The 23,423-nt window shown below is 44.9% G+C and overlaps 1 protein-coding gene across 1 annotated transcript in view; it reads right to left on the bottom strand.

The window, feature by feature from the left end:
* Positions 1 to 23,119, bottom strand: part of MINDY4B (MINDY family member 4B) — a 36,469-nt gene extending 13,350 nt beyond the window's left edge. Inside the window, 11 exon segments of the mRNA XM_044911756.1 lie at positions 461 to 622; positions 1,231 to 1,303; positions 2,897 to 2,967; positions 8,094 to 8,159; positions 8,723 to 8,888; positions 11,627 to 11,718; positions 12,456 to 12,510; positions 12,512 to 12,570; positions 20,950 to 21,117; positions 22,766 to 22,793; positions 23,013 to 23,119. Coding sequence (XP_044767691.1) covers positions 461 to 622; positions 1,231 to 1,303; positions 2,897 to 2,967; positions 8,094 to 8,159; positions 8,723 to 8,888; positions 11,627 to 11,718; positions 12,456 to 12,510; positions 12,512 to 12,570; positions 20,950 to 21,117; positions 22,766 to 22,793; positions 23,013 to 23,119 — 1,047 coding nt within the window.
* Positions 23,120 to 23,423: the final 304 nt, after the last annotated feature.

The following is a 23,423-nucleotide window of genomic DNA, read 5'->3' as shown; positions in this document are numbered from 1 at the left end:
CCCAGTGATTTTTTTTTTTAAGCTTTAAGCAATAGATTGAAAATATGCATTCATTTGCATAAACAAAGGATTGGGAAGATACCCATGGGCTGCTGACAGAACTGATTTCTGAGAAGGAGGCCTGTAGCTGGATGGGGATAAAGGATGCTTTCCTTTCATCTGTATATTTCAAGTATTGTTTTTCAAAAAAGTTATTTGCCTCTTACTTATATTACCTGTACTCTATATACATAAAAATGCATACAATAAAAGATGAAGCAAGTACAGTAGACTTAGATATTTACATTGAGACTCTGAGAGTCTCTCTGTGTATGTGTATGTGGTGGATGGGAGGTGTGCAGGAATATAGTAAAGGAAAAAGTTAGCTCAGATTTTTCATTGTCTTAATATAGAGACTGAAAAAAAATATATCAAAACACTGACACTCTGGTTGTGTGGTTGCGAATCAGAACACACTTACCTGCGAAAGCCTGTCATCCTCTGAGGCATCCTTATACCACTGCAAATACCCAACGTCACTGCGGGTCAGGACTCCATGTAATATTTCTTGCGACTTTCCCTTCTGATAGCCATTAAAGACATTTGGACTTGCTCTTCCGGTTAGAATCATGTTCAAAACAGCCTAGATGATATAGTTTACAAATATTTACATGTTAGGTAGCAATGACAGAAGGACTTAATTTCTTTTTTCTTTTAATAATCACTGAAAAATTACCAGTTTTACTTAAAAGAATGAAATGACATAATATCTAATTCGGGAAAAACAGGTCATCAACATTTGGTATGGTTAACACAAAACTTGAGTGACTTTGTTTCTTGAGCCAAACCCCATAGATCCTCACGTGCCCCACTCAGATCTTACTGCCATTCTTCTCTTTCCATTTCTTTTAAACTCTGCTTTCTGTAGTTGTGATTTTAGAAGCAGTACGCTCAGCTGTTGTTATAGTACTTTTCTTTCCATTACTAGGGATTCCTGGTGGGTCTTGTCAAGGTATTTTCTAATGGGTCTGTAGAATTGCAGGGATGTGGGGCTCTCAGAGGTAAACTGGGAAGACCGTGGTGGAAGTTGGAAGGTAGACTCTGATAACAAACTCAGGGGAGCATCTTCTTAGTCTTTCAAAGATAACTCGATCACTCTTCACTTCAAGAGAGAATATGCTTAATTGAAAAACAAACAAAAAAAAGCCTAATTCAGATTCTGCAATAGAAAGGCAAAGTCTCCCAACCTACCTGCCTGCACAGGAAGCCCCCAGCACTTGGTTGTAACAGATGAGCTGTGGAGGCATCTAGGTCCTTCTGAAGCCTGCAGAATGCGAGACGCCATCAGCCTTCAGTCAGAGACAATGACTGCACCAGGAACCTGCAGCCTATCCTTCCTCTGCCTCCCAACACAGAGCAGCAGTCGAGTGGGTTCGCCCAGTCACTGTCCCTCCTGTGTGCCTTGCACCTTTTTGTCTCTCACTGGAAAAGTCTCTGGGATGGAGGCTGCAGAGGTGATGGGAAAAGCTAGGGATGCAGTTGGGGGAAGCTGCTGATAAGGGAGAAGGCTGAAGTGACAGACTCACATGTATGCTCTGTGTGGGTGCCGGGCACAGTGGAGAAACTATTTGTTCCAAGTGACAAGGGATGCTTGGCTTAGGGGAGTGACACATGACCACTCCAGAGAGTGCTGGCCTAAGACTGAGTTGAACAGACTGTTCAAGTGGAAAATACCAGTTTGGGGGTGAAGCCCATTTCCTGACTGCAGAAGGGCAACCTCTACTGTTTCAACAGGGAGCAGGGCTCATGGTCCTACCCTGGACCATGTGAAGTCAAAGTGGAATGGGGCTCCAGCTCTCCCCCAGGGAGAGGTGCTGAGTACTGGTGTGTGAGCTGTAATGTGCTCTTGAAGGAACCTATTCACAGGACTGGAGGTCATGCCCTTCTGTGAATAGGGACCAAAAACTTGGGTCAAGCACAGTGAGTGCCTTGGTGGCATCAGATATAATTCAGGGGAGCGTTGCCCGAAGTGTGGCATGATTTAAAAAAAAAAATTATAGTGATGTGCTTAATACATTTTTCTTTAGTACAACAAATACATGATTAAAAGGATATGGATGTTTAGGAAGAAGCTAATATGTAAATATGTGTTGATTTAAAGAAAACTGTTAAGCAAATAATAACACAGACCACAAAAATGTGGTGACGTTCTGCAAAAGACAAGTGTTAGGAACACTGCTTCGGGGCTTGTAACTCTTCCTTCCTAGAGGCTCTCTATCTCTCTCTGACTCTCAAGAGGTTACCTTCCTTTCAGAGCCCAGAAGTTCTTCTAAGAAGCCTTCCTCTACTAGTCTGTCTGCTGGGACCCTTCCTCCTCTGGAATCCCCTAAGACTCCTTGTCTTTATGCCTCATTTGGTACATGAATTACCACCTGCACCATGCCTGGTATCTCTGTGTATAACTCCTGTCTTTCCCAGACTGGACCCTGCAGGTCAGGCCATCTCTTCTTTTATTTGTATTTCCCACGGTGCCAAGAACAGGGCTTTGCATATCATAGAAACAAAATAAATACCTGTGGATATATCTTATTGTTCACATAAATAATAAAATGTTTTTTATTATGAAAATTACACGAAGAAGCTTTGGTGTTATCTGTCAATATTTATAACCACCAGGAGAAGGAAGCCACCACTGTCCTAGAAAAGCAGATTCAAACCTTCCTGATGACATCCACTCACCATTAATATGGCCAAACTGACTACAGAAAAGGATGAATCAACAGAAGAGCATCCACTAGAAAAAAAACTGTACTCCTGTTCCCAGTAGGCCATGAAAATATTTTCCAACCCAAGAATACATCGCTTATGTGATCACAGAGCTACAGGAAATGCCCGTGCAAATATTTGTTGAATTTACCTTTCAAATGTTCTGGAGAAGATGAGGCTGTAAAGAAACAAGATGACACTGTGGCTTCCTTCCCCTTTGAACTGTTTGGGGGGACAAAAATAAAAAAAGCATGTTTGGCTAAAAGCAATGCAGCTATGTATATCTCTAGGCATTAATTCAAGGATTTATAGCCCAAGAACCTAGAAAAGCTGCTGATAGGACAGTTTCCCAGAGTCATCTTCACTCTCAAATGCATCCTTCCTTGTTTCAGGTCGGCCCGTGGCGCTGTCCTTCTCTTGCCTTTTGACCCCTTTTTCTTTCCTCCATTTCTTTTTTTTTTTTTAAAGATTTTTTAATTTTTATTTATTTGAGAGAGAGAGAGAATGAGAGACAGAGAGCATGAGAGGGAGGAGGGTCAGAGGGAGAAGCAGACTCCCTGCCGAGCAGGGAGCCCGATGCGGGACTCGATCCCGGGACTCCAGGATCATGACCTGAGCCGAAGGCAGCTGCTTAACTGACTGAGCCACCCAGGCGCCCCTTCTTTCCTCCATTTCTATCACATGGCTGTCTTTGAATCATGGCCAAGATGTAGTGTAATTTTCACCTCCATTTTTCCGGCGTCCATCCTAGCCCAGGCCCTCTGTGTGCTCTTGGCTGGCCTCCTTCCCAGCCTCTCCTTGGTTGGGGCATCCCTCCCTCCTTATTGCCCCAGGGGAGCAGAGATGCTCTGTGGAAATAGCTTTGGAGTTATACAGATTTGGGTTCAAAACCAGTTCTACTCTTACTCGCAGTTACTGACTTGCTTGAGTTTCAATCTCCTCATCTGCAGTTGCAGATAAACTGCAGGTCTGTTGCAAAAGTTAAATGACATCATGCACAGTACCTGCCTTAGTGCTTGGAACGTGCTAGAATCACAGCAAAATTAGTATCCGTCCCTTTTTAAGGCACTTCTCCCCTGTCTCTTCTCTTGCCCAGGTTATTTTTTCTGCTCACGAGTTTCCAAAGGTGCCCTGTGATCTCCAGGATCAAATCCGAATTGCCCAAGCAACATTCAGGTAGTAGGCCTTAGCTTTATGTCAATTCTCTGCCTGCTGAAAAGTGCTCCTTGGCTGGCTTTCAAGGTTCCCAGGGTTAAAGCCTCTCCTTTAAAGGCACTGTATCGGGAAGGCTTCTGCTAAAATGCAGGTGCTTTCCCTTTTATGGATTAATTTGTCCCCTTGCCGCGCTGTGACCTGGCAGAGGCAGGACCCTCAGGCAGAACAAATTCCAGTGTGTGGGAGCCAGACAGGAACCCAAATGGGTGTCCTGCGGTGTGTGAGAGAAACGGGCGGCGGAGGTCGGGGAGGGGGGTGTAGGTGGGCCCTGAGGCAAACCGGGGATGCTGGCGTATTAGTTTCCTATTGCTTCCTATTACTGCCGTGACAAATGACCACAGACTTGGTGGCGTAAAACAACACAAATCCATTGTCTTATGGTTTGGGAGGTTTGAAGTCCAATGTGGGTGTCACTTCTTGAATTTGATTCAAACTGCTGGCAAGCCTGTGTTTCTTCTGCAGGCTTTATGGGCCATGCTGTTCACTTCCTTTTTCAGCTTCTATTTTTTTGAGAGAGAGAGAGAAAGAGAACATGAGTAAAGAGGAGGGGCAGAGGGAGAGGGAGAGGGAGAAGCAGACTTGCCACTGAGCAGGGAGCCCGATGTGGGGCTCGATCCCAGGACCCTGGGATCACGACCTGAGCTGAAGGCAGCCACTTAACCAAATGAGCCACCTAGATGCCCCCTTTTCCAACTTCTAGAAGCTGTCCTTGGCTCATGATCCCAAATTGTGGTCATACATGGTGACCCCTCTTCTCCCTCTGCTTCCCTCATCACACCTCTTTCTTTCTCCTGACATCCACTTTCCCTTAAATTAGCCTCCTCTTATTAATTGGGCCCACCAAGAAAATTCAGGATAATCTCCCTATTTCAAGATCTTTCACTTAATCACATCTGCAAAGTCCTTTTACCAGGTAGGTGGCATCATCCAGCCTCTCATAACTTTCCCAAGGGGAGTCGAGGCCCCCTTGTCAGCTAATTTGAGGACATGCCAGAAGATAGGGCTAGTGCAGCCAGATTTTCTGATTCAGGGGAAAGCTAAAAAAATCCATTTTTTTTAAGATTTTATTTATTTATTTGACAGAGAGATACACACAGAGAGAGGGAACACAAGCAGGAGGAGTGGAAGAGGGAGAAGCAGGCTTCCTGCTGAGTAGGGAGCCCGATGTGGGGGCTTGACCCCAGGACCCTGGGACCATGACCCTAGCTGAAGGCAGATGCTTAACCATCTGAGTCACCCAGGCGCCCAAAAAATCCGGGTTTTTATGTGGAATCTCCTGATTGTTTTTGGCAGATGCTGAGTCCAATTCTTAAAAATACAGCATGGTGTGGGCTACTGCTGCAGATCATATATGATGGGTGTATTTGTTTCCTAGGACAAATTGCCAGAAATCTGAATGGCTTAAAACAATAGGAATTTATTCTGGCACAGTTACGGAGCCTAGACGTCTGAAATCAAGGTGTCAGAGCATGGCCACACTCTCGCTGAAGGCCACAGGGAAGGATCCTTCCTCGCATCTTGTAGCTTCTGGTGGCTTCTGGCAAGCCCTGGGGTACAGTGGTTTGTGGGCTGCATCACTCCAATCTCTGCCTGCATTCTCACGTGGCATTCTCCCTGCGTGTCTGTGTCTGTGTCCAAATTGCCCTCTTCTTCTTCTAAAGATACCAGTCACTGGAGTAGAGCCTTCTTCTTAACTCGATTACATTTGCAAAGACCTCCTTTCCAAATAAGATCACCTCCACAGGCACTGGGGGTTATGACTTGCACATATCTTCTTGGGGGATGAAATTCAGCCCATTACAATAGGTCTTGCTATCCACATGTAGCCCTCAGACCTCGATCTTGAGATTTCGGTCTCAAGACGGGACTCAGGAATGGGACATAGGACTGGTGCATCCTGAATGGGCTTTGGTAAAGGTCTGGGATGGGGGTTCATTGCAATGGGCAGTCCCTGGTCAGGGGTGCCCTTGAGAGGAGCGTCAGACGTGGTGCGAGAGCTGCCCCAGAGTGGCTGTGGTGACAGCGCGGTCTGTCTGACCCCGGTAGCCCCCCTGTCCCTGTGCCATGCCTGCCCACGCCCCATGGTCTGCCTCTGCTTTGGGCCTGTATTACTGATCCCAGCTTGACTCTCAGGCTTTAGTGTGTATAGTTGCAGCTCTGATCCTCTGATTCTCAACTCTGGCTACACTGAGGAAGCCCTTGCAGATGGGGGGGATCCTTCCTAGTGAATCAGACTGCCCCAGGGCTGAGTTGAGCAGATGGAAGACAAAGAGGAAAGGGTTTGCCTCTCTTTGCTGGAAGGCGCGTCTCTTACGGGGTCCTCTCTATCTGTGTCACCCTGTTAAACCTCTCCTGCCCACAACAAAGAGTCCCCTAAGCAGGCTTCTAACTTAGTATTTCATGCCAGGTATTTAAAATCTATCATACAGGTTTTCTTAGTTAATTTATATTGAGGCTGTCACAAATAACCATAAATTTAGTAGCTTAAATAATACAAATTTTGAAACTCCTATAACACTGTATGTTAACTATGCTGGAATTAAAATTAAACACTTAACAAAACAAAATATAATACAAATTTATTAGCTTACAGTTCTAGAGGTCAGAAGTCCAAAATGGGTCTAACTGAGCCAAAATTGAGATGTCAGCAGGCCTGCTAGAGGCTCTGGGGGAGAATCTGTTTCCCTGCCTTTTACAGCTTCTGGTGTCCCTGCCCACCGCCCCCCACCGCCACTTCCATCTTCAAAGCCAACGGTAGCAGGTGACACTTTTCTCCCATCACACCCTCTGACTTCCTCTTCTGTCTTCTTCTTCCACATTTCAGGACCCTTGCCCCCCTGGGTAGTCCAGAGTACTCACCCTTTTTTTTTTTTTTAAAGATTTTATTTTTTATTTATTTATTTGAGAGAGAGAGAATGAGAGACAGAGAGCACGAGAGGGAAGAGGGCAGAGGGAGAAGCAGACCCCCTGCTCAGCAGGGAGCCCGATGCGGGACTCTATCCCGGGACTCCAGGATCATGACCTGAGCCGAAGGCAGTCGCCCAACCAACTGAGCCACCCGGGCGCCCAGTACTCACCCTTTTTTAAAGCATTGTGTCATGTACAGAATTGCTGAATCACTATGTTGTGCACTTGAAGCTAATATAACATGGTATGTCACCTAAACTTAAATAACACAAATTTTTTTTTTAAATGAGAAAATAAAGTCAGCTGATTAGCAGCCTTAATTCCCCTTTTCTATGAAGAATAAAATTCACAGGTTCCGGGGGGTAGGGTATGGATATCTCTGTGTGGGGTTGAGGGGGGTACTTTCTTCTGCCTGCCACAGAGACCTATGAGATGGTGGGGGAGGTAGGCCTGGGGTAACCAGTTTAATCAAGATCGTATGGCCAACGTGTGGCTGAGAACTCCTGCCTGAGTTTTCTGCCTCTATAACCTTCGGAAGGAATGGAACAATGAGTTTCCTGGAACACATTTCCCCCTTCTGTATAATCCATAGTTGTATGGCTTCATGGTAACCCTGCTAATTGTCCTCTTTTACCCCTTAGGGTTCCAATTCTTTAGAAAATCAGCATTCCTTTCCCTGCAAAGGAATCTTAAAAGAGCACCTCAGATTTTCCACCAACACTGTCCCGTCCTGGGAGGTGGGGAAGAACCATTGTCAGAAGGACACTGTGTGGAAGGTGCTGGTAGAGCAGGTGAAACGGGGCCACCTTTTTCAGACCAGAAGTCATTTCCTTGGAGTCAGTGTGAACGGTCATTTTGGCAATTTAGACTAGGGCCTTCGTGGTGGAGCGTTTTTGTGTTTTATCCATTAGATGAGGCAAGACTGCTTTGACATATTCTCTTCCCACAAAAGAAATCTTGGCATATGCCCTCTATAGTATTATTCTCTGGGTTTGATTAGCCAGGGACAAAGAGGTAATTGTGAGTGGCCTGTGTGTGAGCTGGCTCTTTTTAGGTTGTGGGGAGGGAGAGGCGGGCTTCTCTTTCTCTCATCCAGCCCTTTCTTAGCTTTCAAAATGACCTGGTTTTCTTAATAAGCATCATTAGAAATACACTTTGTAAAAGAAAGAAGATTCCTGTAAGATCAGTTCAACGTAAAGGAATTATCTCCACACTTAAACACTTACACATTGTAAATGATCATAGATGAATCTCTCAGTGGCTTCTTTCTCTAAAAGTTCAAACAGCTGGAGCTATAAATCAGGAATAGAAGATAAAAATGGAAAGGAAGATGAAAGCTACATCTATAAGATGTCAACTCACTGTTATTTCCTCAAGGGAGCTTTTTGTTTCATTGCAAGATCACACTGCTAAAACCTGACATACTATCTTACACAAGGCCGTGTAAATCATACATAGTGAGAGTGGATGGCCTGGCCTCACTTTTCCATTCCTTAGTTTTAAGCCAATATGATATCTTGAGCCATAAGAACATAAACATATTTTTTTCCTAACAGGTAGAACTCAGCAATGTTTAAGACAGTGGATATGGAAATGCAGTCTGTAATGATTTCAGGTATGGGATATTCTTGATCGTGGTGAATTCTGGAAGGAAAAATTCATGGCAGGATTCTCCCCTTAGGCTGCCTGGATCACTTACAACCCTTTGTCCCTACCTCTTTGGAAGACGTCTTTGGCCACATCGGACACCTCTAGGAGCGTCGATGGGGCCTCACCTTCATTTCCATGTTGAGTCTCGTGCCCTCTTAGGCTTCATTGGCCCTTTATCTGGCAGGACGGGTAGGGGTGCACTCACCCGCTCAGTGAAATCATCTCCCGAGTAGTCAGGAGTTGAGGTGACGTAAGTGTCCTCAGCGATGAGACAGACAGTGGCCTTCTCAGTTGCGCCTGCCGCCCACAGGATGCCAGCCAGTGCCGCAGCCAGGCCCTGCTCCTGCTCCCGTTTGCTTATTGCACATAAACTACAACACAGGAGATTGGGTAGGAAGACAGTGGTGTGAACAGTCACTGAGCTGAACGTGAGGCGCCTCCACCTTGAAGTCCCCTTCTGCACACCAGGCGGGTCTGTTTGGTTCCTTCCTCAGCCTAGCCCATGAGAATGTCATGGGAATTGGTATCCTCACAGATTATTTCTCACCAGTGCCCCCCTGTAAGTCATCGCCCCTCTTGAGTCCCCACCAATGTCCCCTCTCCTGAACTCCAGCAGAGACTAATCCAAATTTTTAACCCAATAACAGGCCCTTTGCAAGTGCGACCCCAAACAATCCTTGCAGTGCTATCTCCCAGTGATATTTTGCAAACCCGATGGCCCACATGGACCAGTGCCCCAAACATACTTGCCACATTTCACCTCCATGCCTTGGCTTGTGCCCTGGTGCACCTTTAACGTGCTAGTCTTGTATGTCCTGCCAGATCGCGTCCATCCTACGCCTGGCTGGAGGCCCACCACATGTCGCCCTCACTGACTTGTAGCTTACGTTCACCTGGCACTCACTGCCCCTAGCATTGTTCTAAGTGCTTCATACATGTCACCTCATTTCATCCTCACTTCAACCTTGTGAAGTAGATGCTACTGTTCCTCGCATTTTAGGGAGGAAGAAAGAAAGAGAGGTTGAGTAATTGGCCCCCGGTCATTCACCTTGAAAGTGGTAGAGCAGTGACCTGAAATCAGGCAGCCGGGCCCCCTGACTCCCTGCTCTTCACCATTATAGTCTAGGGAGTAATCCCAGGCTGTCAGGATTTCCCAGGAGATGGGAGCCAGTCTTTATGTGGTAGACCTTTACTAGGCTGGTTTTCTAAATATTTAACACTGACAGCTGTTGGAGAAACACATGATAGGGGTTCACAAATGAACTCAGCCATGATTTCTATCATCCTTCTAGCCCTGTGGCGATACAGAAATGAGTAACAAGGAGTTCCAAACTCCAAAACCCTAGTCTGAGGAGGTGGATGAGAATAAAACAAAGTGCTATGACAGTACAGAAGAGGGAGACAGGACTTGTGACTGAGAAGATTCAGGAAGTCTTCGTGGAGCAGGTCTATGAGAGCGGTTCCTTGTTACCACATATTTAATATCTGCCGCACGCCAGGCACTGTGCTAAATGCTTTGTGTGTGTAGCAAATGTGCGTGTGTTTCATCTAGATTCCCTGAGGTCCCTTTTACTTAGTTGGTGGACACCTCCCCCGGCTGCTTTGGGGGGCTGCTACCAGTGGCTCCTACTTTTCACCTTTCTCTGAAGAGTTGGAGCCACCTTGCCTGGGAGTGATAAGGAGTGATGCCTGCCTTTCCACGGATGGCTCAAAGCCGGTGGCTGACTGGGCAGGGGAGGGGAGCACAAAGGCCCCACTTCCTTCTTTGAAGATGGGGCAGCTGAGGTTGCCGAGCTCCCGTGGGATCAGACTGAGGCTGGATATCGCTGGAGACCACATTCTTCTGCTTCTCTTTCCCTATCCTGCTTCCCTTGCTCCTACAGGTTCCTCCTGAGGGCCAAAGGGGAGCAAGTCTTGCCACCCAACATATGTCTCTATGGCATACTGATTATTTTAAGCTGGTTATTTAAAAACAACCAAACTACAGACTCAAGAGAAGATCTGAAAACTCAGAAGTTAGCCTTTTGTAAAAGACATTTTAAGGGAAAACTCCATTTGTAAGGGTATCTCCCTCCCTGGAGGAGGGGAATGGCTCTCAATCTCTAGAAACTCCTATCAGTAGAGAATGCACTGATGTAAATCTGCATAACCACCTTACCCTTGTTTACTGTGCTTTTCCTGGTAACCTCCCATAACGGACTCCCACCCCCAACATCTTCTTTGGTCTTTAGCTAAAGATGGTATTTAAGGTGATGCCTTTGGCTATTCTGGGGAGTTACTCAATTTCTCTTGGTCTCTCCCAGGTATACAGGATATATACATGTTATTAAACTTTGTTTGTTTTTCTCCTGTTAATCTGTCTTATGTCAGGTTAATTATTAGACCAGCCAAAGAAGCTAGAAGGGTAAAAGAATTTTTTTTTCCTCTCCAACAGAGCATTTGCTTCATAAATCACTTGTATAAAGAATTCCCACCTCTGGCTCTGCTTCTCAGGAAACTGGCAATTCATGATCTTAGAATAAATTATACATTTAGTTCCTGTTTTGAGGGATAACTTATCCTGCTGAGGGCAGATATATACCTTTTACTTGTTTATATTTCTTCTCATACCAAGCATAGAGCTTTGCCCATGATGGAGTTTGTTGACTTCTAAGTAAAGTCATTTGAACTGATTTTCTTAAATAGGCAACTACCAAACACTGTATTTTGTCAGCCTGGTTAAATAGGAGAATTAATTCTTCATTTATCAGGGTTTTTTTTTTTTTTTTTTTTAAACAGCCCTTTTGTTCCTCCTTAATTGTTAGTCTGGGTTTTCCCATCAAATACTGTCAAGTAAACCCACCTGAGACCAGGTGCGTCACTTCACCTGACAGGACGGTCTGCAGTGGAACATGAAAACTCAACATTATTCCAGGAACCATTGAGAGTGGCTCCAGGAGAGTCCTCCCCTGCCACAAAGTCCAGTCCCTCCGGGAGAACCAGAGCCATTTTGGTCTCATGAGGCAAGTCCCCTTCCCGAGGCCACCAGGGGATTTTCCCCAGTGACTATTTGGCACATAAAGGTTCTCATGAAATGGGTAATTCTCTCAAGTAGTTCTAGGCCCCTTACCTGTGAAAGTTACAGTCTTTTCCCTTCCTTGTAAACAACAAGTATTTGATGATGGATCCTTGTACAGCCATCTGAATGCTTCGGGCACCTCCCTGAAATGGGGAAGATGAATAGTGAGGCGTATGAAGGCTGGGAGCAGAGCTTTACAACTGTACTGGAACCCCAGGGGGCCAACAGGACAAAGGAGAACTCTTGGAAATGGATGCCATCTATTCTCTGAAGCCCTTTCCCTCCTGGTATATAACATCCCTCAGCTGAGTGAAGGGGCACCATACTATGTACGTGAGCTGTGGTCAGATGCCATGGCTGGGCTAGAATCTGCAACAACCACCTTCTTTGTGGAGCCCTGTAGACTGGCACCTGGGGACATGCATCCTCCTCCACCCCACCTCTGCCATGCTCCTGCTTCCTATCCAACTTTTGGATTTGGAAGATGTCAGGAAATTGTTGGCTAGTCCTTGAAATTCTTTGTTACTGGTAATTGATGACATGAATTACTGAGATTTTATATAAGCCAGGAAGAACCTCCTGGATCTCCTCCTGCCTTCACATCCTCAGGGATACTTAGAACTTGGAGAGGAGAGCCAGGAAAACTAGAATTGGGGAGGGCAGTGTGCATGGGGGCGGGGTTTGAGGCTTTGCTACAATCCTGACAGTGAGTTATAGTTTTAAACAGCCTCTTATCATTTAAGGTTAAATTTTAAATTATATGAAATATGCTTCCACAAATGATTATAATGAAAACATATATTCTTATGGATGAGAATGGAAGGAAATATGGATAGGGAATATAGGATTAGAATATTTAAAAATTTTTGCCTACTATTACCTTTTCTACTTCCAAAGCAAAGGCCAGGTCAGAAAAAGGATCATGGAACCTGATCCTTTTTCCAGTCATAGCTGAAGACATGGACGGCATTTCCAAAGAGGCTCTGCCGTAACTTCTAAAAGGGGAAATAAAGGATTCAAACAAAAATAATTCTTCTTAGACACATTGCTCATCAAACGGCCTTAAGTAAGGTGGTAAACTTGTGGAGGTAGGCCTGTCCCCTTCCTACATTCTGGTTTACATTTTACCTTATTCCTCTATCATAACTGTAGAGTCTTGTGCAAAAGAGTTAAACCAGGTTCACTTAGACTATTTTTTAAAAGATCTTATTTATTTATTTGAGAGAGAGAGAGAGAAAACAGTGGGGGGAGGAGCAGAGGCAGAGGGAAAAGCAGCCTCCCTGCTGAGCAGGGAGCCCGATGTGGGGCTCGATGCCGGGACCCTGAGATCATGACCTGAGCCGAAGTTGGATGCTTAACCAACTGAGCCACCCAGGGGCCCCTAGACTATTTTATCCTGAAGGCTCAGTGTGTCAACTTTGTACCCCGTTGTCCCCATCTGATGTTTGTCCCTTGTGTCTGTCTCACCTTCCATTGCCAGCCATCTCTCCTTTATGCCTTGCAGTCCACCATGGGCTGCCGCTCTGCCTTCCTGCCTCTTGTCCCCATCTATATCCATGACTCTGCAGCCCCTGCCTCTCCCATCTTTGAGTCTTTCTCTCTTGCTCCAGGAACAAGAATCAGACAAGACTCTATGTTTCTAGCTTGAGTACAACATTGATTTAAATGATACTAAACAAGCATTCTCTGTTCTCTTCTTCTTTTTTTTTTTTAAAGATTTATTTATTTATTTGAGAGAGCGAGAATGAGAGAGAGAGAGAGTACATGAGATGGGGGAGGGTTAGAGGGAGAAGCAGGCTCCTTGCTGAGCAGGGAGCCCGATGCAGGACTCGATCCAGGGACTCCAGGATCATGACCTGAGCCGAAGGCAGTCGCTTAACCAACTGAGCCACCCAGGCGCCCCAGCATTCTCTGTTCTCTTGCCCCAGAATCTTTAAGGTTTTCCTGGAAACTCTATAGCATGTTGAGATTGGAGAGGGTCTTCTAGAGCTTCCCAGAAAAAAATAAGCCTTTATAAACAAAACACATGAAAAAAAAAGGGAATGCATTCATAATCAAGGACATATTCATTGTTTAGCATGTGCTTGGTCCTAGGTGGGATATAGATATGTAAAAAGTCTAATACCCCACAACTATGTACAAGATAGAATGTGTGAAGTTCTGTAAGTATGAAGTAGCTTGAGAGAACAGAGGAAGGAGAACTTCTGACTGGAATACTCAAGAAGGCTTCATGGAAGATGTGGCATTTGAACTGGGCTGGCAAATGGCATCTAGCATTTATTGAGCATTTTCTATGCACCAGGCACTGGCCTAAGTGCTTTATGTTCATTACGTTAACTTAATTCTTTGACCCAGAAGTATTTGATTAAGTCACCCAGCTGGTAGAAACAGCTGGGCTTTGCGTCCATTCCAACATCACTGCTCTGCCTCCCCGGCTTTAAGTAGGTGTCATCCTATGTTTGCTGTCCTTTTTGCATGCCAATCATTATTTAATTAATATCTCTCATTAGCTTGAGCTACTCTCTTATAACTCAGGAAATATCTATTTAATAAGGACTCTTCATATCACATCTTTAAGTGGGAATCAAAATCATTTGTCATAAAGAAAAAAATAATGGAAATAAAACAATGTTATTGACTTACACTAGAAACTGTTGCCTACGAAAGCGTTGCCTGAGCTCACGATCTTTTTAATTAAAAAAGGAAGTAGGAAGTGTTAAAGAGGTGTCGACATGTGTACCCCTTACAGAGTCTTTCTCCGGGTCTGCGGAGTGAAGAAGGAGCTAACTTTCCCACGAGGTGACCCAGTCTATTTAATATGTTACTTAATGACATATCCCTAAAAGCCCTCATGCTCCAGCAGAGGCACATATCCCACACTGTGGGACAGACCACACAGTGGCCTGTTGCCTGTAATGGAGGGGAGGCTAGACGGAGAAGATCTGCAAACATACACACACACACACACACACATGCATGTGCACACATGCGCAGAGTACTCAGAGCATCCAGGGACAGGGAGTGGTTCAGCGGAACTAGGAGACGGTGTGGTGTGTCCATGTGTATGCATGTATGTGTGTGTGTGTTCCAGAACCACGGGGCAGGAAGTCTATGGAAGTTTATACTGGAAAGTACCTTAGGGCTGATCCTGGAAGCCTTGAATATCACATTCACGCATTCAAAGCCAGCTGAAGAGTGTGGACAAAAAGAACAGGCAGCCATTAGGTCCAGACCTAATGGTATCTAAGAAGGACAGATGCAGGAGAAGCCTACATGTGGTTTGGTTTTCCCCTTGTCGGACCAGGGTCCAGTTCTGGGGCTGGAGTTTATTTCCTGGCCATCTCTGCTCCCCCCGTCAAAAGATTGCCTCTACAAAGAAATAGAGGCAGGTGCATTTCAGCCTGAGCAAGGGCCCAGGAGTGCACTTGAAGAAAAACAATTTGTCTGGTGTCTCAGGGCAACAGCAAGTCAAGGAGAGAGGATTGCAGGGCATAGAGACTGCTCTTGGAAGACACAGACTCGGTGTGTCCCATGGCCAATGAGCCACCAACCCAGGACATCCTCAGGAGAGGACTGACAATGAATCCAAGTGTTTCCCTGACGCCAGGGCAGCATGAGAAAGACTGAGTCCTCCCCGCTCTAGGCTTGAGAAGCCCACTTCTGCGCTGCACTGACCACACACACTTGGACAGACTACCCATCCTTGCTAAGATTTTATTTGCTTATCCTGAAATGCGGATAACCCTTGCTCGGTCCACATTGGGGCTATTGTTGAAAGGGAAGAAGTATGGACAAGGGCTTTCGGAACCACCGTGGGTGCTGAGTAAATGCAGGGTGTTATTACCTTTGTGAACACACAGCCTGTCTGCTGGAACGCTTTCGGGAAGGAAGTCCCCCCACAGATGGGAAAAGAGCAGAGCTTGGCAGGGGAGGGGAGGGGAAGCCGGGGACAAACGTGAGAGAGTAAGACTGTTGACACTAAGAAGGCTTAGAATTCAAATTCAATCACTCAAACTCTACAAGCCAAACCAAACCCTTGTTTCTGTTGCCGGGTACCACTTCCAACTTAGGGAGCACGCCTGTCCAGATACACCTCAGGCAGGCCTCGAACAGAGGAGCTGCGGGCCGCTCAGACCAGACCCACTGGCCTGTGGCACAGGCAAGGTGACTCATCTTGCCTATATAACAGTTCCCTTCATAGCAAATATAATTTATCACAAGATTAGCCTGGTATATTCAATGATAGGCATAATCATTGTGCTGCCTGGTGACTAGACACAAATATGGTAAATGGTCCTAATAAATGACTCTAAGGATCATTATTATTTAACACAATCAAGCACAGTTTATAGTTTTTCTCTTTTCACTTTGTTAGTTTTCGAGGATTTGTAATGAATACCTCTCTTTCCTGATTGCTATGATGATGATAATGATGATGATCATTATCTCACATGTTCTCACACACACATACACACACTCATGCACTCACACTCACATACATACTCACACACATGCACACGTTCACACACTCATGCAGAAGAACACAGTGGTCCTGGATCATTCTTCCAGACACATGTAATTTCCTTGCCCTGACTGCCTTGTGTCTGGTCCCTGGACTTAGACTTTCCCTGTGACAATCTTGCCTGTCCAGATGGGAGCATCTCCATGCCTGCCCCCACCCCCAACATGAGGTAGAATAACCCTTTTTGAAGCTTTTTCTCTAAATCTTGTCTTGCCTTAGATATTACCAGCTCATCACGGAATTAGAGATTTTTAGAATTAGCAAGTCCTAAGAAACATTGTTCTCCTAGCCTGTCAAATAGAGTGGTAGACTCTTGACTTGATCACCTTCACCATGGATTCCTCAGCATCTGGTGCAGAGACTGGTACATAATGGGTTCGCAATAAGCATTTGCTGAATTTAGAAAAAAAAATCTATTTGGCCCTTTCCTTTTACAATTAAAAGATTTGGGGTGCAGAGCAGTTACGTGTATGCCCAAGGTCAAGTATTTTGTAAATGGCAGCTCCAGGACCCCAGTGCAAACCTTCCAACTTGTACCAATAAGAGTCTCAGCAGGAAAACAAATGGTGCACGGAAGTCGGGATGATTAACTCGAGGAGAGTTTAAGACTGGGACGATCTACAAAGATGTGGGCTGCATGTGGGGAAACCACAGCGGCTAATGCAGGGTCCCACAGCTAGCAACACTATCTGCCCTAGACCTGAAGGGGGTGGGGTGGGGGAGGAGAGTGACCTGAACCAGGAAGGAGAAAGTTCCAGGAGAGAACGGCCAGAAGAGAAGAGGGATTCAGCTGGCTACACAGAACCTGGCTTCTTTCCCTTTCCTCCCTCCAGGCTCCCTCCGGGACTCCCATTAGTCAAACTCAACAGGAAACCAGAAGAGGAGGGAGCCCTGTTGATAGAGTCCCTCCCAGGTCAGTTTTGGCAGAAAGCATGGTGGTGGTGAAGGGTAGAGAGTGCCCGTGAGGGGCACATGGATGATACTTGCTGCCCCATACTGAGATGCCTCTCGGGGGGATTGTCCAGAACAGTGAATTAATCAAGCAAACATCCACTGAGGTCCATCTATTGACCAGACCTTATGCTGGGGCACCAGGCTGTGCTTCCCACTTCTAAAAAGCCACCCCCTTGCCTGTTATCCTCCGTGGAAGCTTCATTCATCTGAGTCTCTGCCAGAATATTTTGATCTCCCAGTGTTACATTTTTAATATGATCCTGCTAGGTGGTATTGCAAACACACCAGGGGTTGGTTTATTGGCTGCTGATAAAAGAGGCTATAGGAATGTGTTCCAGGCTGGGTTCTGGAGAAGGGCCTGGTTGTGGAGGAGGATGGGAAAGTGTCCTGGAGGGAAGCAGCAGTTTTGGGGGGAGGGGCGGAGAGGTGCTGGCAGAAGAGCACAGAGAAGGATGCTCACATTCTCTACAATCTTACCTGGGCCGGCAGCCTTGGCCATCAGTCATTACACCTCATTCACTGTAAGATGATTCAGCTGGGGGAAGGAAGAAGGCTGTCGTATTGGAAATGAATCAAAGTGTGGAAAGAGCCGAGATGCCCTTCAACAGATGAATGGATAAAGAAGATGTGGTCCATACATACCATGGAATATTACTCAGCCATCAGAAAGGATGAATACCCAACCTTTTGCATCAACATGGATGGGACTGGAGGAGATTATGCTAAGAGAAATAAGTCAAGCAGAGAAAGTCAATTATCATATGGTTTCACTTATTTGTGGAACATAAGGAATAGCGTGGAGGACATTAGGAGAAGGAAGGGAAAAATGAAGGGGGGGAAATCAGAGGGGGAGACGAACGATGAGAGACTATGGACTCCAAGAAACAAACTGAGGGTTTTAGAGGGGAGGGGAGTGGGGGCATGGGTTAGCCCGGTGGAGGGCAAGTACTGCATGGAGCACTGAGTGTTACACACAAACAATGAATCATGGAACACTACATCAAAAACTAATGATGTAATGTAAACATAATAAAAAAAAATTTAAAAAAAAAGAAATGAGCCAACAAAAGGTGAGAAACAGGAATGCTGGGGAGAGAGAAGTTTCACACCCCCCCCACCTTTCTCAGCAGATTCCCAGCAAAGAGTGTGTGCCAAAGTTGGGAAATCCCAGGCATCCCTACCCCAAACAGAGGAGGGAAAAGAGAACAGCAGAATGACAACAAAAGGCACTCTCAAGTGAGTATTAGGATTCAATAGCTCTGATAATTTGCCAGGCAGCTGCACTGCCGAAACGTCGATTAGAATTGGTCAAGCTTCCAAACCACCTCCCTGGAATACACATATTCAGAATCCCAAGGCTCAGCATCTCAAAATCCCAGGGTGTGTTTAATTAATGCTATTGCTATTTAAAGGACACACTATCATCTGGCCCACATAATGGGAATAAGTCCAAATTCTTTTTTTTTTTTTCAAGAAAAAATCAATTATCTGCACTTCTGGGACTTCCTTAACACTCCATCAACTCCGGTTCAGGCTAGAGTGGTCTGATTCTTTTGTCCCCCAGGATTTTCCAAAGGGAGAGAATTACCTTGGAAAAGTCATGGGGGAGGTCTGCAATCACACCACATTTGTGTCTGTAGATAAGTGGGGGAATTCAGACCCAGGCTCTCTTGCTTCCACAATATAAAGAGAGACTAGAAGACTTTGGAAACATCTGTGAATGCATCTGTGATGCTTTTTTTTTCCTGTTTTTAAAATTTCTATGTGTGTTTTTAAAAATAGATTGCACATTCACATGGTTCCAAATCCAGAGAGTACAAAAAGGTACACTCAGAGAAGACTCCCTCCCACCCGTGTCTCCTACCCCACTCTTTCCCTCCACTGTTACATTCCACAATTGCTTCTGGAAGTTCTGTAAGCATATATGGGCAAATACTGATATAGATCCATGGTCTTTTTTTTTTTTAAGATTTTATTTATTTGACAGAGAGAGATAGCGAGAGCAGGAACACAAGCAGGGGGAGTGGGAGAGGGAGAAGCAGGCTTCCCGCCGAGCAGGGAGCCCGATGCGGGGCTCGATCCCAGGACCCTGGGATCATGACCTGAGCTGAAGGCAGACGCTTAACAACTGAGCCACCCAGGCGCCCCTTTCTCTTTTTTCGTAGGAAAGGTAGTCTAATTTCCAGATACGTGTAAATTCCAAAATGACGATCTCCATAGAAATTCATTACAGAGCCAGGAAGACATTCTTATTAAAGATGGTTTGTTAAAAACATTATCTTGTCCAGTAAAATACAGATAGTTACTCTAACTTATGGTTCTATGGCACAGCATAGGCAGAATAATCACTGAGGCTGGAAACTTGAGCAGGAGCCCACGTTCATCGCCCGTCTTCATTCCCTGAAAGGCAAGCCACTCACTAGACACCTAAGACATGAGTTAAGGCACCATCCAGGGGCTGTAAGGCCCATGAGCAAGCACATCATCTCATGAGACCCCGGCTGACCGATCTTCCTGTGACATCCGGCCTTCGAGCAAAAGAGGGAAGGTGGATTGAGGCAGAAAGATTTGTGATAATGAGAAAGAACGGTGGGCCTCCCAGTCCATTTATACTGCAAATATGACAGGAAAGAGAGGTGCTCTATGAAGCCAGTGAGGACATGTCTGATAAAAAAGAACGTGGGGGCTTGGTCGCTATACATGAGGACCGTAAGGAAAGGTGATATTCAGGGCTGGAAATACTGCAGTCAGGGCCAACTCAAAAAGCAGGTGGAGACTGGATGGTTTCCCCAGCAGGGGTTCCAAGCCCCACTCACCCCTCTCAGCAGGAACCCTGTGTGCAGTGCACGGACTGTGGAACTGTAACGTACAAGGAAGGCCTACTACAGGGCAAGTGCTATTGGTTTTCGCCCAGGTGACCAATCTGGTCCTGGGTGCTTTCTGCAAGCTTGCCCAGGTGTAGGGCAGCATGCCCTCAGGAAGTGCTGCTTCCAATTCTTGTTCTTGGGGCCCCCAGGAAAAGTCTCTGCCTGAGGCTCCAGGATACAGTGTGCAAGTTAAAGTGTCAGTGTGAAGGTCCTGAGAAGAAACTGTCCCGAGTCTCACTATGACTGAGAAAACTATCTTGGAGGCAATCCAGTCGAAGGGATCTCTCACTCTAGCTGGTCCTTTCCCCCTGGCTTGACCCAGGGCTTAGCTTCCCCAGTTCCCAATCATGCCTCTTTGACCTTGACAGCTGGGCCTTTGGTCCCTTGCCAAGGCATTGGCTCCAGCCCTGGCTTGTCTGCTAGTTCACCTCCTTGCTAGGTCTCTGCCATAGCCCTTTGCCCCTACGCATCCGGTTTGGAATTGAGCAAATGGTCCACAGAACCAGGAGCTTCCAGATCCACTTGAATCCTCAATGTCAGGTTCTTTTCAAATCTGCCTGTTAGTTGGCAGCCCCAGAAAAGCATTTCCTGAGATCAGCTCCTTGCCCCAGCACCAGGCCTGGCACAGGTGCCCCGCCTGCCCCCCACCTGCCCGCGAGGACAGGGCCCTGCCTCACACAGCGACATGGCTTTCTGTGCGTGGTTGACAGCACTCGTCACCTGTCCTATCTTACCTTATAAAGTGATTTGTTGGAATTCAACTCCCTCACTCCCTCAAAGTTAATCGGCAGACCAAGGAAGTGACTAGAGACTCTCCGAGTTTGGGAGGAAAAGATTGTAATAACATCACCGATGTCCTTGAAAAATACCATAAATAAGTCATTTTAATTATATTCTCCTTTTACCAATCACAACCGTCTGTAGTCTTATCTTCAATAATACTCTCACTTGACAGCAGATAAGATTCCCCAGCCTTGTTGTTTGGGGAAGATTACGTTTCCTTTCATGTTTAATTGACAAGCTATACTTACCGTGGCCATTGCCAGGGAGATAGGAAAGCCGCCGGATTTTGAAGAGATGATAGAGGGCTTGGGGATAGAACAAAGGCTACTTGGTGGCAAATGTCCTTGTCCTTTGGGCTGAGGTATTCCTGTTCTATCTTCAGTTTCATCAGCAGATGTATGGTTGCCTCCATGATTCTGTGTAAAATATCACCACCAAAAAACAAAGCAAACAGAGCTGGTGATGACCTGGTTTCCCCCTTCTCTGTCTTTCTCTCTGAAATAGCAGTGTTCAGAAAATATTGTCTCCCTTTTACATACATCTGAAAATTGTGATAAATAGCAATAAAAGAGGCAGAAAAATCCCGATGTCTGTGTCAAAGGGGTTTCTCATAAGTTTTATGTGACTGGGAGAGGTTAAATGTAACTATGGAAACATAATTAATGCTATCAAGACCTTGACTTGAAGTTATGTTTAGAGAAGAATGTAAATGTCACTGTCTCTTGTTTTGAGAAGACAACATTTTATCAACAATCAATGAATCTTTCCAGTCTATGTGAGATATTCCTCCCTGTGTAGTTAACTGGCCAGTAAATGAAGTCAGGTTACCTCCTTTTAATTCTCTCAGATTCCTGGTCCCTAATAAGTGAGTTATAATAATTTTTTTCTTTAAAAAATCCATCCCCTACCTTTAAGAAAAGAAAATCTATTTTTTACTTCTCTTGACTGATTCTTACGGCATTTAAATATGTTAGCATCGAGTCTTCTTCCAATTTACCTAACTTCTATACTGATGTGGTGAAACAAATCTGCCCTATCGGAGGCTGAAACATGAAGGAAACTGCCTTCTTAGTTCTCTGGATTCCTAGAGGCTAAGATGCTTTCTTATCTCAGAAACACAGCATCCAAATTGCAGACTACTGTTGTGATACGATGCATTCTGTAAACCAAATGGAAAATCTTTACATTTGTATCGATGGGTTTCCCTCACCTTGTATAAAGCGTAACTTGACATTTATTTATTTTTTTCCTTTCAAAGATAGTTTTATCTTTTGAATATTCTATTCTCCCAAATGGTAGCTATTTCCACTTAATACTTCTAAGACTAAAATGGAAGCATTAAATTCTAATTTAGACTGTGGTTACGAAAGTTTTAGCACAAATAAGGCTTTTGATGACAGGTTACTTGGAGGAAGATGCTTTAAAGTTACAGCTAAAATATTAATAATTCAGTTGTTTGATCATATCATATATTAGTGCCAGGAAAATCACCCTCACATTTTGTGCTGTGTTTGTTCAGAGATTGAATTAATATCTGAAATACCAAGTTCATTACCTTGTAACCTTTTCAGGTTACAGGAGATAAAAAACATCTTTCATCTTATATCGTATAACAGATTTTAAAATACCTAGTAACACCTGAATTCAGTCACCTTTGCCTTATTTGAAAATGATGAAGGAAAACAGGTTTTCAGAAGCTGAATAAAGATGATAGCTACTTTCAAAATTACTTTTCTTCAAGAACAGTGAAGCACTTGGATGTCAGAATCTAGTGTTATTTCACAAGTGTAAGAACTCTAGATTCTAATATTACTTTTTTCTGAAATAATAACCATATGGTACTCCTAATGATGAAAAGTACTTAAAAGTAGGAAGAGATTTTTATAGAAAAAGAAAGCACAAGAAAAGATTTCAACAGGCTTTCTAGTTTTATGTGTTCACACGTTAAATGCCGGGTGCCTGAGTGACATTATGTGCATAGAATAAATGCAGATTATGCCATTAATGTGATTGTTCAAAGAAGCAACTAGAGGAAAACACATTGGTTTTGAGAAAAGTAATTACCTGAAGAGTTGTATTATTGGTTCCCAACCTATAAATGAGAGAGAAAACATCAAGTAAATTACTCAGTCCATTCAACCCTCAAACCTCCTCAAACCCAACCTTGCTAGCAAAGACTCTCTCCACAAATGAAGCATCTTAAATGTAAATCTATAATGGAGACTTCTCATGTAGCAAGCATAAAAGCTGATTACTTAAATACCTGAAATCCCTCTGGTTCTAGAGAAACGAGAGAACAAGAACATCTTACCTGGGACAACTAAAGATTTGCCGCCATTTGTCAAGAAATGAAATTTTCCTGGTTATTTCCTCCAAATCCAGCTCCCGGGAGCATTGTTCCTGGTCCGGGACTTGCATAGTCCTTTGGGGAAGGTGGGGAACTGAAGAAGGGAGTTGTTAGGTTGGAAGAGAGAGGTCTGGCAGTGGGGAAGCGAGACACTGGCCAGCTGGAGGGCAGCCCCGACTTCTGACCAGCAAGTAGGTGACGCCACACAGTTTCTGCTCTGTGCTCTCTGTAAGCCCCTGCTATCAGATCACCATTCAACTTTCATTAGAGGTGGAATACTTTGTGTATTCTTCCCTGTATAGACACCATGAATGTTTAATCCAAGATGCAGATTTATAAACAAAAGGATTGCAATTACTTCTCTGTATTAAAGCA

This window comes from Neomonachus schauinslandi, chromosome 1, assembly GCF_002201575.2.
Source record: "Neomonachus schauinslandi chromosome 1, ASM220157v2, whole genome shotgun sequence".
Classification (NCBI taxonomy): Eukaryota; Metazoa; Chordata; class Mammalia; order Carnivora; family Phocidae; genus Neomonachus; species Neomonachus schauinslandi.
The sequence above is the reverse complement of the archived record's forward strand: the minus strand, read 5'-3'. Positions and strand labels throughout refer to the sequence as shown.